The sequence below is a fragment of the Medicago truncatula genome, chromosome 8 (genome assembly GCF_003473485.1).
Source record: "Medicago truncatula cultivar Jemalong A17 chromosome 8, MtrunA17r5.0-ANR, whole genome shotgun sequence".
Lineage (NCBI taxonomy): Eukaryota > Viridiplantae > Streptophyta > Magnoliopsida > Fabales > Fabaceae > Medicago > Medicago truncatula.
In genome coordinates, this window is record NC_053049.1 from 12027695 (window position 1) to 12042020 (window position 14326).

A 14326-nucleotide genomic window follows, 5' to 3' on the forward strand; every position below is an offset into this window, starting at 1 on the left:
ATACTTATCGTCTTATATAAAGGAAAAGACAAAATTCCTCCTTTTTTTTTATCAATTTTTGGAATTGGTCCTCCTATTTGAAAGTTTGACAATTTTAGTCTTTTAAATGACGTTTTTAATGAAATTTTCTTATAGTTTCATCGATGTTAATTTTTTCTCATCACATAAAAAAAAAATTAGTTCGACAATACGATAGAGGGGACAAAACTGTTAGATTTTAAATTAGGGGACCAAATCTACAAAATGGTAAAGATAGAGGACCAAAAATTGCAATTAAGTATAGTTTCAAACTTTTGTTTTTTTAAAACTCGGTATCTAGCACAATAACTAACTAATCTGAGAGGTTCAACCCTATCGTCCACTTGTGGGGGCTCTATTTAAAGTTAGAGACAAACCTATCGAAATCAACACTAGGATAAATCGAACCTTGAGATCTTAAGTGAAACACAATCCAAAGTCCCATGCTTGTTTCTTATCTTTCACACGCAGAAAAATGTCATATAATCTAAATGATATCAATTAGCTTTCTATATCTCTAAAGAAGCACCTTTGTAATTTTATCATTCGTTTCCTGTTATGTACATAATCCTGTATCAGCTCAACCAAATCTGGATTTCATCACAACCCGTCTATAATTTAAAGAAAACAAGGGCTAACTAAACATGTAATCATATTTGGGCCAGTGTTCACTTAACCCATGATACTTAATTAAATTAACCTGAATATACCTATTAGTTTTAATACACATACAGCATCATTCAAAGTGCTTAAAATAGGCTTAATACACAGAATTAGTAGTATATGTTACTACATCAATATTAGTAATGGTAACCAATGTAGAGTTATAAACACTTATGTTATAAACGCTCAATTAAACTGTTTATCCAATAATCAATAAAATTTGAGTACTAATCAAAAGGAAGACACTTCAGTCCGGTAAAAGAACATGCCAGAAGTACCACCATTTGGAATTAGTGCTAGCTTCACAACACTAACAGCACCTTCTTCAACCGTTAACAAACCGTTATTGGCAGTTATATCTGTTATGGTATAACCAGGGCAAACACTATTGATGCATATAGTAGGAAATTTTTTAGCAAGAATTCTTGTATATGCATTCATAGCAGCTTTAGAGATGATATAAGCTCCCAAAGTCTTAGGCCAGCCATTGTCATAATCTAATAAACCGTTTTTGAAATCTTCTAGAAACTTCTTTAATACTTCATCTACTTTCTCTTCTGTAAGGTTATCGGCTTCACTGAAGAAGCGTTTTGGCCATCCATCTGGTATACTCTGGATTTGACATGAATAAGTAATAAGATTTCATGCAAATTAAAAGAGAAAATTATGAGATAATGATAAAGCCGGTGATGGCGATCAGTCCTCTCATATTGCATATTCACATAGTTTCTCGCAATAGTCAATATCGACCATTGGTTTCTCGTGTCCATTAATAATACCACATAGTTTTCTGGCGATGGTCAATCTCGACCATTGGTTTGCGATCAGTCCGCTCATATTACATATTCACTATATCAAATTTAAATGATCTTGACCATTGATTTAGATAGGACGTCAAGATCATTAACCATGCAAATCTGTTTCCAATTTTTAAAGGCAAGCTTGTTCTTTTGTTTTATTAGGATCCAATATGAGAGAGTGTTTTAAGTAATTAGCAGGTAGTAATTAGGTTTAAGTAGATTATTAGTAAGTGGCCCATTAGGATTAACAATAAAAGGCCCATTAGGATTAAACCTAATTACATAAAACACCCCACTCATATTGATGATAATTGATTTTGCAAAATTGATTTTTGTTAAAAGTAAATTGAACAATAAATTTGATGCACTTATTTACTCTCCCATAAGGGAATCCAAATAAGATGCACTTATTAAGGCAAGGAGTAAAATAATCTACCTCTAACTGCCCCAAAGTGGATGATACATTCACAATTCTTGGTGAATCAGATAACTGAAGGAGGGGTAGAAGTGATTCAGTAGTTATTTTTGCTCCATAATAATTTGTTTGCAAGCATTCTTCAGCTAACTCATATGTTTGAGTCATTGCCTTTCTTCTATTATCATTTGACAATGCCTGCAAAGGATAACTCATCAATACTCAAACAAACCTATTTATAGCTGTTTTCAATCTCCTAACAATATATTTGACAAAATAATATTATAATCCATTAACAATGAGATCATTTCCATAACAGATATCATGCAAGTATAGATTGACATAAAGCATCGTTGAACCAGATTGAATAGAAACTTCCATATATAGAAATATAGAGGGTATTTTAACCTTAAAATTTGGGTTGGACCGAACTCAGTCTTATAAAACTGACTTGTAACATAATGACGGTTCAACTTATAAATATATGTTCAGGTCTTGTCTCATCGACTTTAGTTGGGTCTAATTCAACCATAAAAGTGAGGTGAGTACTGCTCTCACTTATTATGTTCAGGCCTTATCTCTTTCAACGTGGGACTCATAATGGTTAGTAAAAGTAATAACGATCAAGAAAAGTTTCGTATTTACCCCACGATTGTAGATAGCCAGGTTAATCAACTCTTTGTCTTTAATTATGGTTCCAATAATCCCTGCATTGTTAACCTAGAATGAACAACTTTTGTTAATTTAATATGCATATATAGAAAATCAGAAGTCATGAGATTCCCTTCAAAGCTATCTATCAAGAAATTTTATCAACATAAGTTATGGTTGTCAAAATCAGGATTTTGCATCAGATTGAAAGAGAATAGCAAAATCGAAAATCATAAAATCGCAATCGAAATTGAAGAATTCTACCTAACTGACTTAAAGCCTAGATGCTACATCAAATCACACACACCCCCCATCATATCAACACCTTCATCTTCACCAATCTCATCATTTCCTCCATCATCATCATCATCATCACCACTCGCATCATTTCCATTTTCACCTTCGTTGTCTCTTTCTTACTGAATGAAATAAGAGCTTGACGAAGACAACGGCAGATGATGGCAACCAAATGGAAACAATTGAAACCGGAATCAAAATCGACCAGTATAAAAAAATGCCTGTGATCGTTCCAAATCGTGTGAAAACCTGCGATTTTGCAGCGATTTCATGCAATTTCGTTGCAATTAATTACCACAATTTTGCATGTTTATCGATTCTTCTATAACTGGATATAAGCTATTGATAAAAGAAAAATACCTATCAAGTTGATTTAATGGCAACTTATGTTTTTTATTTTTTTGGGTAAATTGGCAACTTATGTTTGTTTGCTATAAAATGAAACAAAATTTAACAAGTAGCAAAACCAAATACATATTTCAAGAATTTGGAATATTGATCGAACTAACACAGAATTAGTGCAGAGAATGATAAAATAACTATGATAGTTGCAAGAATTAGAAATTATTAATAGATTAATCAAATAATGACTAACAAGGACAAGTATGAAACATGCATGTAGAACAACAAAACAAACAATGAATAACAAAAGATACAAGATAAGCCAAGGGACCGCCATTACATTTCTCACACTTGTTGTAGTTGCACGTCGCATATCATCTAAACAAGATCAGACGACTCACATTTCTACTGCGTCATTTAACTCAAAATACACAGTTAAAATATGAGCCGTCTAATATCTAATATCTTATCAGATGGTTTATATTCACAACTACCGTAAATGCGAGAAAAAAAATCATACCAAAATATCAAGTTTGCCAAATTGTGATTTGACAAAATCTGCAAGAGAGGCTACACTTGCATCATCAGCCACATCTAGTTGATGAAAGGCAACAAAATCAGATAAACCATAGGCTTTGAGTGTTTGCAAAGCATGAAGACCTCTTTTCTCATCTCTTGCTGTAAGCACCACTTTGATTCCAGCTGAAGCTAATTGCTTAACTATTTCAAACCCAATTCCTTTGTTTGCTCCAGTCACCACTGCATACCTGACAAACTCAACCCAACACCAATAGGATCAAAACATGAAGAAGGACAAAAAAAGTGAAAATGAAAATGGGTGATGAAAAATATAACAATAATTTAATGGCATTGAAATATATTATAATGACAGGTCACATGATTCTATTGTTACCTTTTTGCAGTTTCTCCCATCTTAAGTTTGAAGTTTGAAGTTTGAAATGTGAATGAAGTGTTGTGAACAATAATGAAAAGAAAAATTTGAAATGTGAATGGAATGTTGTGAACAATGAAAAGAAAAACAATGGCACCCACCACGTAATAATATACTAAAATATCATGCATGTGTAATAAATTAATATTTTTAGGCGATGCATGTAATGTAACGCGCTTTCTTTTATATAACCTGTTATATTTGTCATTTTGCAGTTTTTTCATTTATGCTTTGGAGTTGGTCTATGGTCAGATTATATATTTTAGGCAAAAGAAGGCAAGCCTAGCAAGGAGGGGGACCACACCAAAATCTCCTTAGTAGTTAACAAACCTAAAGTTAGGTTTACCTAACTTGTTTTGTACATAAGTAGCTCTAATACAGTCGAGGACATTAAGCCAAACAATTAAGTGATTAGAAGCTAAGCCCTATATTTTCTAATATGTCAGCATATTGATTTTCTTCTCTGCACGTGGGATGCAATGAAATTCTTTGACCTAGTTTTGTTGATGCAATTGTTCCATCTGTTTCTTAGCTTCCAGGGAACTACATAATTGTTCTTGGAACTTGGAAGCATGTGCCACCAAAGCAGAATCTAACTCAAGCCAAAGGTTGTTTCAGTTATTTTGATATGCTAGCTCAATAGCCCTCATTGACCTCTAGATCTTTTTTGATAGACTCTCTAATAGTTTTTATTGATCTTCCCTTTGGTATAGTTAGTAAAAAACACGTTAGTAAATAACATAAATATATAACTTAGTAAAAATAATGTTAGTTAGAAAAAAAAATGTTAGTTCGTAATAAAAATGTTAGTTACTTTGTACCAAAAAAAAATGTTAATTACTAAAAAAAAATTAGTTTAGTTAAAATGTTAATTAGTTCGTAGTAAAAATGTCCATTGTTTAAGAAAAATGGAGTTTAGTAAATATGATAGTTAGTTGTAAAATATTAGTTAGTAAAAATAGTGTTGGTTAGTTAGTAATTTTTTTTTTTGAAAACCAAAATAAAATAAATTAAAGGCTAAAATATGGTTTTGGTCCCTGCAAATATGCCTCGTTTTGGTTTTAGTCCCTGTAAAAAAAATTGTTGTTTTTGGTCCCTGCAAAATATTATTTTTTTGGAAATAGTCCCTGCAGGGACTATTTCCAAAAACAAAATATTTTGCAGGGACCTTTTACAAAATCAAAAGATTTTGCAGGGACTATTTCTCTAATAAATGGTTCAGTCATCATGTGCCACGTGTGCAAATTATCACAAAAGTGGAGCCAGGGACCAAAACCAAAATGAGACATATTTGCAGGGACCAAAAACAACAAAAATTTTTTGCAGGGACTAAAACCAAAACGAGACATATTTGCAGGGACCAAAACCATATTTTAACCTAAATTAAATCAAGAAGAGATCCTAACCTGTATAAGAAGTGCAAGGCTATTATAGGAACCAAGAGTGACTACAAACATAATTACAAACCAGACACCAAGGAAAAGGGGAGCAACAAAAACACTAGTTAGGAAGGGAAAAAAACGCTAGCTTGGTACTCCCTCCGTCTCATAATATTAGTCGTTTAAGGTTTGTGCATGATTATTATGGAAATCATTAATTGTGTTGATTTCAATGGTATAATCAGTAGCATTTACTAAAATACCCTTATTAATTGTAGTTAGTAGAGTAGTTAAGTTAGATGAAATTCAATAAATAAAGGTATAATAGCGGAAAAAAATAATAAATGCTACATTAGTATTGTAAAATGACAATTATTTTAAGAAAAAGAAAAAATGGTAAACATACAATAATTATGAGACGGAGGGAGTAACATAACTCCAGCATTGAGGGTGAAAAAATTATTGTGCCTTTTAATTTATTATTATTGAGCCCAAAAACACTACTATTTTTGTTGTTTTCCAAGAAAAAGTTACTATTATCAGCTGTTTTAACATGTGTAATGTTGCACATGTTAGACAAACTCTTGATAAAAAGGAGTAACAATTAATAAATTTAGAATCCCTTAAAAAAAAAAAAAAAACTTTAGAAGTTGTTTATATTATAGTTTATTTTAGGCTTATGTGTCTACTAGCACAAGTGTATATAGAACTGTGTGGGAAAGAAACTTATTAGTTATTAGAGCTTATTAGCTCCAATAAACTGTTTATCATAAGCTCTTATGAATTTGGACTTGTGAATTGTAGACACCCAAACCACAGAGAAGGTACAAGGTCTTTGTTCAAATATCTACATTAAGCCAAAAAAAAAGGGATGAGATTCTCATTTGTAAACCAAGCCAAAGAGCAAAGTACTTCAATAATAATTATAAGTAGTAGTCTTCTTTCAAATAATCTCTCATGTCCTTCCTCCCAAAAGCTTCTTAAAGTATTTTCCTTTTCCAACAATCAATTAGTTTTGCATATAAATACTTTCCTTAATCTAGAAAACTTGATGTAGCAACTACAACAATAATAACAATAATAGTAATATTATCAATATCAAATGTAACAATAGTAACAATAATATTGTCAATATTAAATACAACAACATTAACAAGCAAAGCAACACATTTTGTTATTAAACCACATAACATAGTACTAATCAAAAGGAAGACATGACTTCAGTCCTATGATAGAATTGGCCAGATGGACTTCCATTGGGAAGCAATGCTAGCTTCACAACACTAGCAGCACCTTCTTCAGCAGTTAAGAGACCAGTATTACCAGTTATATCTGTGATGACATAACCAGGGCAAATACTATTGATGCATAAAGTAGGAAAATTCTTAGCAAGAATTCTTGTATAAGCATTCATAGCAGCTTTAGACAAGACATAAGCACCACCAGTTTTAGGCCATCCTTTGCTTTCCATTGAACCTTCTTTGAAATCTTCTAGAAATTTCTTCAATACTTCATCCACTTTCTCTTCAGTTAGGTTATCAACATCACCAAAGACTTCTCTAGTCCATTCATTTTTTATTCTCTGGTTTTGATATGAATAAGCAATAAAACCTCATTTAAAATGAAGCCAAACTTTAGGAGACAATAATATAATTTAAGAAAATGTACTCTTTATAACGAAGCTTATTTTTCTATTGGTCATTTTGAAAATAAGTTCCACTTAAAATGATAGTTCTATCTGAATTTTATCGAATAAAAGAGTTTGAAAATAGAGTGTTACAGTGATGACAAAACGGCTTTTGACCGGTTGGTAAAGTAAGTACAAATTTTTTGCTTAGAGAGAATAGCAACTATAGTCTATGAAATTGCAAAAGTAAAACGACCGAGTTCTTGAAATAGAGATATTTCAAAATAATCCTTGAAATTGAAAAAATACCTTATTGCATCAATTTTTTGGATTGGTGAATTTAGCTTGTAAAATAGTCCAAAAAATATTAATTATGATTAGAGATTTTCAATTTCAAAGATCATTTTAAAATTTGTAATTATAAGACATAATTGCCCATCCCTACAATTTAAGACTAAATTAATGATTCACTTTCTATCTTTGTTTCCTAAGACATAATTACTCTTACTTTGTTCTATTCACACTAAAAACCTTAAGAATTGATTAACACAAGGACTAAAATATCTTACCTTTAACTTCCCTGTAGTGGATGATACATTCACAATCCTTGGTGAATCAGATAACTTTAGGAGGGGCAGAAGTGATTCAGTGGTTATTTTAGCACCATAATAATTTATTTGCAAACATTCTTCAGCTAACTCATATGTTTGAGTCACTGCCTTTTTCTTTTCATCTTCTGATAATGCCTACAAAGGCCAAATCACAAATACTCAAACCCAAAATATAAAACAATTACAACATTTATTTAAAGCTAATCACTTCCCATAATATACACTTTTATACATGGATGAGTTAAACTCTAATTATTTTTCAAGATAAGGTGTATATAAACCCACTTGGGTTGGTTTGGCGGTGTTGACTTGGGACCTTGAAGTGTGCTTCTTCTCAAGGTCTTAGGTTCGGTTCTGCCTGATGCCAATTTAGGTGGGCCAGTTTAGCTTCTTAAAAAAAGGTACAGAAAGGGAATTAGCCAAATAAAGGTGAAAACACCTACAGATACTTACTCTAGGGTTAGAGATAAGCAAACTAGCCAAATCTTTGTCATCAATTAGAGCTCCACTAATCCCTGCATTGTTAACCTGCATTGAACAAATTTTCTTAATGAAATATATACTTATACTAATAAAAATGAGAAGCATGATATTCTCTTCAAAAAAATGAGAAGCATGAGATTCCCTTCAATTTAAGTTATCAAGAAAATTCATCATAACTCAATTGACTAGATATAAATAGAACAATTATCAAGTTTGTTAAACAGTAACACAATGCAACAGAATACCTACATAGTAAAGACTATTTACACTCAGATATAGTTCTAATTGTAGCCAAAAATAAAAAGAAAGTTCCAATTGTAACAAAAAAGAAATCAAGTACTAATAAAACTATTGAGATAGCTATAGTTATCCCATCACACTAACAATAGTTATCTCACCAAAAACATATCTAAACACTCTTGTAACAAGCATGCAAGTATAGACAACAAAACTAAGGAATAAAAAAAGAGTGACTTAGTCAATTAATCTGTGACGAACTTTCATTTTAAAAAATGTAAAGGAGGACCAAATTTTTTATGTTACCAGAATATCAAGTTTGCCAAATTGGGATTTGACAAAATCTGCAAGAGTAGCTACACTTGCAGCATTTGCCACATCTAGTTGATGAAATACAACAAAATCAGATAAACCAGATGCTTTAAGTGTTTCCAATGCATGAAGACCTCTTTTCTCATCTCTTGCTGTAAGCACCACTTTGATTCCAGCTGAAGCTAATTGCCTTACTATCTCTAATCCAATTCCTTTGTTTGATCCTGTCACCACTGCAATCCTGGCAACAAACACAACCCACATGGTTTTAGAATATGGACGAATTTCATATACTTTAAGACTTAATCGATGGACTTTATATAATATAAGTACTGCATATTGAATTAGATAGAAATTTCATTTACTTTACGACTAAATTGATGTCTGTGATGCAATGCGATCACAATTGAGATCATATATCAGCTACATTTAACTGTAATTGTCGGCAATATTGAAGTTTGTGACGCAATCAAAACCGTTACAACCAATGAATTCTAAAACTTAAAAAAAAAAAGTTCTTTGCTATACCTTTCTCCAGTTTGTCCCATCTTTAGTTGGAATCTGTGCTTCTGTGCCGTGCATGTTGATTCTAAAGTGCTAGTGGTATATAACATGAGAAATTTTCTTGTTTTGGGAAATGGTTAAACTACACACAAATTATACTATTCCAAGTGAATGATTATTATTTGCCTCCTACCTCTCTATGCTTGTTTCTGTGACTGACATTTAAACATGATTATGAGTTATATTTAGAGATAGATTGCAGTGTATAGAAATGGACAGAGAGATCTCCGCAACCGCCTAACCATATTCTGCATCTGTCCCATTACACTTCAGCTACAACAGGAATCCTGGTTATCTAGCTCTTGGTGAAATGTTCATTTCTCAATCTGAATAATTGTTCGATTTTGACGTCAAAACTGCCTTCCTCAATGAACCAATTATGGATTTGAGGTAAATGGTGAAGAAGGAAATGTACTGACTCTATGAAAGTCATTGCATTTCTTAAAGCAGACTCTTTGAGCTTGCAATGAAAGTATAAATTCAGTTCTTATATGTGGACGATCTGTTCGTAACAAACACTAATGTAAAGATCATGAGTAATGTCGATTTTCAATTAGTGTGCGTGTATGTGGGCGATCTGCTCATAACAAACAGTTATGTAAATGAGATTCAGCAGTTCAAAAACAAGATGAAGTCTGAGTTTGATACATGTAAAGTTGGATTTTTCATGGTTTAGTTTAGGAAGGAAACAGAACCGAATTTTCACAAGTCATAAACTGAATTGAACCGTGAATGGTATAAAGGGTCGATCGATGCACCAGTTCTGTGGTTTTGGACCGAACCGTAATTACCTTTACAAAAAAGATAGAACTGATCCTTAGTGAACTAAACTGCACCAAATTGCTATCATTAACCTTTAATTAGGACTTTGAAAAAAACCAAAAACTGAACTAAATCAAATATCATGATTGTTTAAGGAAACCAAACTGAACTGAACTATAAAGAATCAGACTGTGACAAGTAGTTTACGAGCTGAACTTATGCTGTGGTTCGTTTTTTAGTTTTATTTTTCACCATCGTACTTAAGAGGTTCGGATTTTAATTATAACCATGCGCCAACACCAATGGAAGTAAACATCAAGATGGTGAATCTAACAACTACTAATCTCAAGATTGCATAAATAGTTATTTGATATATGCTAGTAACAACCAACTTTGGCTTATTGTTCTAAGCAAGTTGAATATAACCTCTATAATTTTGTTGCCTATAGTGATAGATATTGGATTGGAGATGGTGATGATTACAAATACACAACCAGTTTTGTATTGTCATAGGAAACTCAATTTTCACCAGAACGCCACAGAAGCATTTGATAGTCATTTTCTCAACTTGTGAAGCACAATATGTATCGGTTGCTTCATCTATCAGAGCGTAAGGGAGTGCATAGCAAGAAAAGATGTACATGAAGAACGTGTGAATCAAATAGTTGAAATCTTCATCTATCTGTTTGGGAGAGAAAATTATCAGAGCTTATTAGCTTATATAAGCTGTTTTTGATAATCTCCTTGAACAAGCTTATGAATTTGGAAGTATGAACTCTACACACCCAAAATACAGTAGGTACAAGGTCTTTGTGCAGATATCTGCATTCAAGCCTTAAAAAGGGATGAGTTCTCATTTGTAAACCATTGGGCCGGATACCGAGGTTAAAAGTAGTCCTCTCTGCTGGTGGATAGTGGGATTGATCTCACGATTTAGTCGACCATTGGTCCAGATACTGAGTTTAAAATAAATAAAGAGCAATCTTCTTCCTAAAAACCTTTATTGTTCCCTTCCTAAACTATTTTCTTCTTCCAACAATCTATTAGTTTTGCAGATAAACCCTTTCCTTAATCTAGAAAACTTGATATAACAACAATAGTAATAACATTGTCAACATCAAATGTAACAATAATAACAATAATATTGTCAATATTAAATAGAACAACAATCATAACGATCATAACCACAATAACAATAAAATCGACACATTTTGTTCTTAAACCACATAACATAGTACTAATCAAAAGGCAGAGACTTCAGTCCGGTTATAGAATCGGCCAGATGGACTTCCATTGGGAAGCAATGCTAGCTTGACAACACTAGCAGCACCTTCTTCAGCAGTTAAGAGACCAGTATTACCAGTTATATCTGTGATGACATAACCAGGGCAAATACTATTGATGCATAAAGTAGGAAAATTCTTAGCAAGAATTCTTGTATAAGCATTCATAGCAGCTTTAGACAAGACATAAGCACCACCAGTTTTAGGCCATCCTTTGCTTTCCAATGAACCTTCTTTGAAATCTTCTAGAAATTTCTTCAATACTTCATCCACTTTCTCTTCAGTTAGGTTATCAGCATCACTGAAGACTTTTTTAGTCCATTCATTTTGTATGCCCTGTATTTGAAATGAATATACTATAATACCTCATTCATTTTAAAGAGAAAATGTAAGAATGTGTTTTTATACAAAATTAGTGATTCACTTTCTATCAAGGTTACCTAACATATTGATGGCAAAATGACAGTATATCTAAACAATAAAAATTATGAGAAAAATTTCACTTTAGTCATCTATCTTCCTAAACAGTAGTGTTTACAAGTTTACTCTTACTTTATGATACTAACATTGATTGTATGAAAACCTTAAGAAATCATTAACACAAGGACTAAAACAGCTTACCTCTAACTTTCCCAAAGTGGATGATACATTCACAATTCTTGGTGAATCAGATAACTTTAGGAGAGGTAGAAGAGATTCAGTAGTTATTTTAGCACCATAATAATTTATTTGCAAGCATTCTTCAGCTAACTCATATGTTTGAGTCACTGCCTTTTTCTTTTCATCTTCTGTTAATGCCTGCAAAGATCAATTTATGAATACTCGAAGCGATTTTACAAACTGAATCATATTTAAAGACAATTGTTTGTCCAAACGAAACTTATTAGGGATGGAGGCTGTAGTAAAAGTCCATAGAAGCCAATAAAAGGGATTAAGAACTTCAATCATCAATTAAAGGTGAACCTAGATATACTTACTCCAGGGTTAGAGATCAGCAAAGTAGCTAAATCTTTGTCATTAATAACAGTTCCACTAATCCCTGCATTGTTAACCTGCATTTAACAATTTTTCTTCATTAAGTATTCATATACCATATGTAACAAAATGTGAAGCATGAGATTCCCTTCAAAGCTATTAAGAAAATTCAGCATAACTCAATTTGATTAAACAGTAACAAAATGTAACATAATACCTATATAGTAAAGTCAATTTACACAAAAATAAAGAAAAATAAAACATACCTAAACACTCTTGTAACAAGCATGAATGTAGAACAACAAAACGAGCAAGTAATAACCAAAGTTGCAAGCTGAGCATGCAAAAATTTTAGATTTTTTTCTCTTTTTATTTTAATATTGGTCTAGTGGCCAACACATACTCAAATAAACACATGGGAAGGTGAAAATGTGGTGACCAGGGTTTGAACCAAAGATTCCATATATAATGTCCTCACACCAAAACCATTAGGCCGTAACAACGAGGACACACAAATTTTTAATCGTTGTCCATTAGCCGATTAATCTTTGACTGAAGATCTCAACGGCAAAGAGGGTAGTTTGCTCTCATACTCTTCCATCAATCTTATATCAGATACACAATTCTTGATCTATCTCCTTATACATGTATTATATATCAATGGTAATTCTTTTAAATCCTTCAAGATTATCATGCAACTAAAATGCGACAAACTTTCATTATCAACAACAAAAAAGCGGAAAGGAGAACCAATTTTTGTATGTTACCAGAATATCAAGTTTGCCAAATTGCGATTTGACAAAATCTGCAAGAGTAGCTACACTTGCAGCATTAGCCACATCTACTTGATAAAAGACAACAAAATCTGAAAGACCAGAAGCTTTGAGTGTTTCCAAAGCATGAAGACCTCTTTTCTCATCTCTTGCTGTAAGCACAACTTTGATTCCAGCTGAAGCTAACTGCTTAACTATCTCAAACCCAATTCCTTTGTTTGCTCCAGTCACCACTGCAATCCTGCAAACAAATTCAACCCAAATGGTTTGATACTAGTTAATTTGTTAAAAGAAACTATCAATTTAGTCCTTAAAATGTTACCCTCTCTATATAGTTCTTAAACTATATAATTATGATGTGTTATTAAGATGTTCAAGATTAAATTGAAGAATTTTTCATATGATTTCGACACTAAATTGATGAATTTTATATACCATAAGAACTATTTATTATATTTTGTTATATACTTTATAGTATAATACAGGGGCTAAATTGGAGAAAAAATGACGACTAAAGTGATTTTTAGTTTATGTCAATTTTTATGTATGTAACCCTAGTGCAGCCACAATTGAAATAACATCAACCACATTCGGCCATGCATCTCTCTACAATAGTATACATATATTCATCACGATGGCCTATCGTGATTTTTTTATTTTTTTTCTTCTGTAAAATCACAGTAGATCATCATAATTCTAATATACCGATTATGATACCAAACATATCGAATAAAGTTTGCAAGGCAATCACAATTGTCACCACGACCAGAATAAAATACTTAAGCAAAATAAAGTTTGTTGGTTTAGTTAGTTACCTTTCTGCAATTGATCCCATCTTTAGTTGAAAGTTGAATAGAGAGAGAATAATGCTTCACTTCAGCTATAGCTCTGTGATTTCTGTACTTTGCATGTTGACTCAAAAGTGGTAGTCATCATATAACGATAAATTTTGTTGTTTTGGGAATGGTGAAACTACACAAAAATTGTACTTTTTCGAGTGAATATTAATTGCCTCCTACCACACTATACCCGTTTCTGTGACTATTAATTAAAGACTTTAAGGAAAGAAAGTTACATTTATTGTAGTAGTTTTTTTTTCTTTTTTTCAAGCAGTTACATGCTAGAAATTCATCCTCAATAAATAAATTTGGAGTTTGAATCGAAACTCAAATTCTACAAACG

At 32.1% G+C, this 14326-nt stretch overlaps 3 protein-coding genes across 3 annotated transcripts; all 3 read right to left on the reverse strand.

The window, feature by feature from the left end:
* Positions 1–653: 653 nt before the first annotated feature.
* On the reverse strand, positions 654–4329 carry LOC11444664 ((+)-neomenthol dehydrogenase). Its single transcript, XM_024773274.2, has 4 exons — positions 4100–4329; positions 3707–3953; positions 1918–2094; positions 654–1293 (listed from the first exon to the last, which is right to left on the reverse strand). The coding sequence occupies exons 1-4, from the start codon at positions 4267–4269 to the stop codon at positions 913–915; spliced, it is 975 nt and encodes a 324-aa protein (XP_024629042.2). The 5' UTR covers positions 4270–4329; the 3' UTR covers positions 654–912.
* Positions 4330–6586: 2257 nt separating this feature from the next.
* Positions 6587–9487, reverse strand: LOC11440401 ((+)-neomenthol dehydrogenase). Its single transcript, XM_039828421.1, has 5 exons — positions 9316–9487; positions 8782–9028; positions 8209–8283; positions 7714–7890; positions 6587–7099 (listed from the first exon to the last, which is right to left on the reverse strand). The coding sequence occupies exons 1-5, from the start codon at positions 9399–9401 to the stop codon at positions 6719–6721; spliced, it is 966 nt and encodes a 321-aa protein (XP_039684355.1). The 5' UTR covers positions 9402–9487; the 3' UTR covers positions 6587–6718.
* Positions 9488–11176: 1689 nt separating this feature from the next.
* On the reverse strand, positions 11177–14115 carry LOC11444035 ((+)-neomenthol dehydrogenase). Its single transcript, XM_003627551.3, has 5 exons — positions 13960–14115; positions 13139–13385; positions 12374–12448; positions 12018–12194; positions 11177–11732 (listed from the first exon to the last, which is right to left on the reverse strand). Exons 1-5 carry the CDS (start codon positions 13977–13979, stop codon positions 11355–11357), a joined length of 897 nt encoding a protein of 298 aa, XP_003627599.1. The 5' UTR covers positions 13980–14115; the 3' UTR covers positions 11177–11354.
* Between the last annotated feature and the right edge of the window lie 211 nt (positions 14116–14326).

What these genes read in the sequence shown, in the direction of transcription:
- LOC11444664 (XM_024773274.2), bottom strand. Translation starts at nt 4,269, where the DNA reads ATGCATGATATTTTAGTATATTATTACGTGGTGGGTGCCATTGTTTTT. An exon ending in TTGGCAAACTTGATATTTTG is followed by an intron (nt 2,095 to 3,706) that starts GTATGATTTTTT and finishes TATCCTTTGCAG; the next exon opens with GCATTGTCAAATGATAATAG. An exon ending in CCACTTTGGGGCAGTTAGAG is followed by an intron (nt 1,294 to 1,917) that starts GTAGATTATTTT and finishes TGTCAAATCCAG; the next exon opens with AGTATACCAGATGGATGGCC.
- LOC11440401 (XM_039828421.1), bottom strand. Translation starts at nt 9,401, where the DNA reads ATGTTATATACCACTAGCACTTTAGAATCAACATGCACGGCACAGAAG. An exon ending in TGCTTATCTCTAACCCTAGA is followed by an intron (nt 7,891 to 8,208) that starts GTAAGTATCTGT and finishes TGGCCTTTGTAG; the next exon opens with GCATTATCAGAAGATGAAAA. An exon ending in CCACTACAGGGAAGTTAAAG is followed by an intron (nt 7,100 to 7,713) that starts GTAAGATATTTT and finishes TATCAAAACCAG; the next exon opens with AGAATAAAAAATGAATGGAC.
- LOC11444035 (XM_003627551.3), bottom strand. Translation starts at nt 13,979, where the DNA reads ATGGGATCAATTGCAGAAAG. An exon ending in TGCTGATCTCTAACCCTGGA is followed by an intron (nt 12,195 to 12,373) that starts GTAAGTATATCT and finishes TGATCTTTGCAG; the next exon opens with GCATTAACAGAAGATGAAAA. An exon ending in CCACTTTGGGAAAGTTAGAG is followed by an intron (nt 11,733 to 12,017) that starts GTAAGCTGTTTT and finishes TTTCAAATACAG; the next exon opens with GGCATACAAAATGAATGGAC.